At 39.7% G+C, this 1,970-nt stretch overlaps 1 protein-coding gene across 1 annotated transcript; it reads left to right on the top strand.

The window, feature by feature from the left end:
- The first annotated feature begins 933 nt into the window (after positions 1-933).
- On the top strand, positions 934-1,728 carry LOC105311305 (putative olfactory receptor 7A2). Its single transcript, XM_011387291.2, has one exon. It carries the CDS (start codon positions 934-936, stop codon positions 1,726-1,728), a length of 795 nt encoding a protein of 264 aa, XP_011385593.2.
- The last annotated feature ends 242 nt before the right edge of the window (positions 1,729-1,970 follow it).

Raw genomic sequence — 1,970 nt, forward strand, 5'->3', positions numbered from 1 at the left:
ACCCCTAAATATGGCACCCTCACCAGTAGTGAAATAATTCCAAATAAAACTATTTGGAAAAAAAGAACTTTTTAGATTCATTATATAATTATTTTCTACATGAATAACCAGCAGGAGAGAATATACTGCAATGCATGCCTCACGAACGGCTGCTGCAAGATCGTTTCTGTTTCCACTAACCTGGAATTTTTCAGTGACTACAAGAAATGCTCGAATAAGCCCATCACGGAAATTTAATGCAAACAATCTGACTGCACTGCATTGTCTTCCACACTTGACAATTTCCTACTCTCCAACCAACAAAACTACTCAGATGTGTTTTCTGCATCCATTTTATGCATCTCACTCACTCTACAGTGTTACCCAACTGCACATCTATGCCTATCACTTACTTGTAAACTATGGCCCTTGTAGTGTCGATTCACACCGACGCATGGCTAATAACACATTAACATTAATTAATTACAAATTAATTACTTAACCAAGAATACAAACAGCGATCTCTTGTCTCTGACTAGGCTGATTGTCTCATTAACACTGTAGAATACATGAACCTGTAGGAAATAAAGCAGAATGAGACTAAAAATCCTAATTTGAGATGGCACAGGAAACTTCCAACGGGGACCAGATTTATATAAAACATATTGAAATTAATTTCTTGACTGCAAAATATAAACTCTAGCATTGGAGCTATGTGGCTAATACCAGTTTGTATGAAAATTACTCATGTTATTTTCCTCTTCCTTGTAAATCATCTTCACTTCATGGAAACCAGGGAATCTTACAAGAGATTCAGAATTTCTTCTTCTGGGACTTTCAGAGGAACCAGAACTGCAGCTCTTCATATTTGGGCTCTTCCTCTCCATGTACTTGAACACTGTGTCTGGAAACCTGCTCATCATCCTGGCCATCAGCTCAGACTCCCACCTCCACATGCCCATGTACTTCTTCCTCTCCAACCTGCCCTTGACAGATATCTGTTTCACCTCCACCATTGTCCCAAAGATGTTGGTGAACGTCCTGACACAGAGCAGAGTTGTAACCTATGTAGGGAGCATAACAATGTACATTTTCCTACTCTTTGCAATGTTGGATGACTTCCTCCTGACCATGATGGCCTATGACTGCTTTGTGGCCATCTATCACCCCCTGTACTACATAGTCATCATGAACCCTCGGCTCTGTGGACTGCTGCTTCTGGTGTCCTGGATCATGAATGCCCTGTATTCCTTGTTGCAAAGCTTAATGGTGTTGAGGCTGTCCTGTAAAGACTTGAAAATCCCCCACTTTTTCTGTGAACTCAATCAGATGATTCAACTTGCCTGTTCTGAAAACTTTCTTAATAAAATGCTGATGCACTTTGTAACTGTTCTGCTGAGTGGTAGTCCCCTGACTGAAATCTTTTATTCACACTGTCAGATCGTTTTCTGCATATGTGGAATTGCATCAGCTCAGGGGAAGTATAAAGCAAGTACCTGTGAATCTCACTTCTCAGTTGTTGCCTTATTTTATTGCACGAGCCTAGGAGTGTACCTCAGCTCTGCTGCAACCCACAGCTCACATTCGAGTACAGTAGCCTCAGTGATGTCCACCGTGGTCACACCCATGTTGAACCCCTTTATCTATAATCTGAGGAACAAAGTTATAAAGGCAGCTTTGAATAAATTTATTGGGATGGTCAATACACAAGGGATAATTTTCTGGGCCTCAAGATATTCCCATGACTGAATAGCCAAAAGTTTGGAGCCAGTGACTATGGAAGTAGAATGTACCTCTTCTGTTTATTTACTGGAATTGCTACTTATTTGAATTCACCTTCTCTATATAATGTAAGTAATTTAGTTTTATCTTACATTCTGCTCTAATATTTAGATCTTTTTCCACTCTAACCCAGAGTCTAACTCTGTGTTAGACTCAGCTAGACATAGTTTTAGGTTTTCTGAACAAAATTTTTCTTGCATGTGGTATTA

This window comes from Pteropus vampyrus, unplaced genomic scaffold, assembly GCF_000151845.1.
Source record: "Pteropus vampyrus isolate Shadow unplaced genomic scaffold, Pvam_2.0 Scaffold1000003061, whole genome shotgun sequence".
Taxonomy (NCBI): Eukaryota; Metazoa; Chordata; class Mammalia; order Chiroptera; family Pteropodidae; genus Pteropus; species Pteropus vampyrus.

What these genes read in the sequence shown, in the direction of transcription:
- LOC105311305 (XM_011387291.2), top strand. Translation starts at nt 934, where the DNA reads ATGCCCATGTACTTCTTCCTCTCCAACCTGCCCTTGACAGATATCTGT.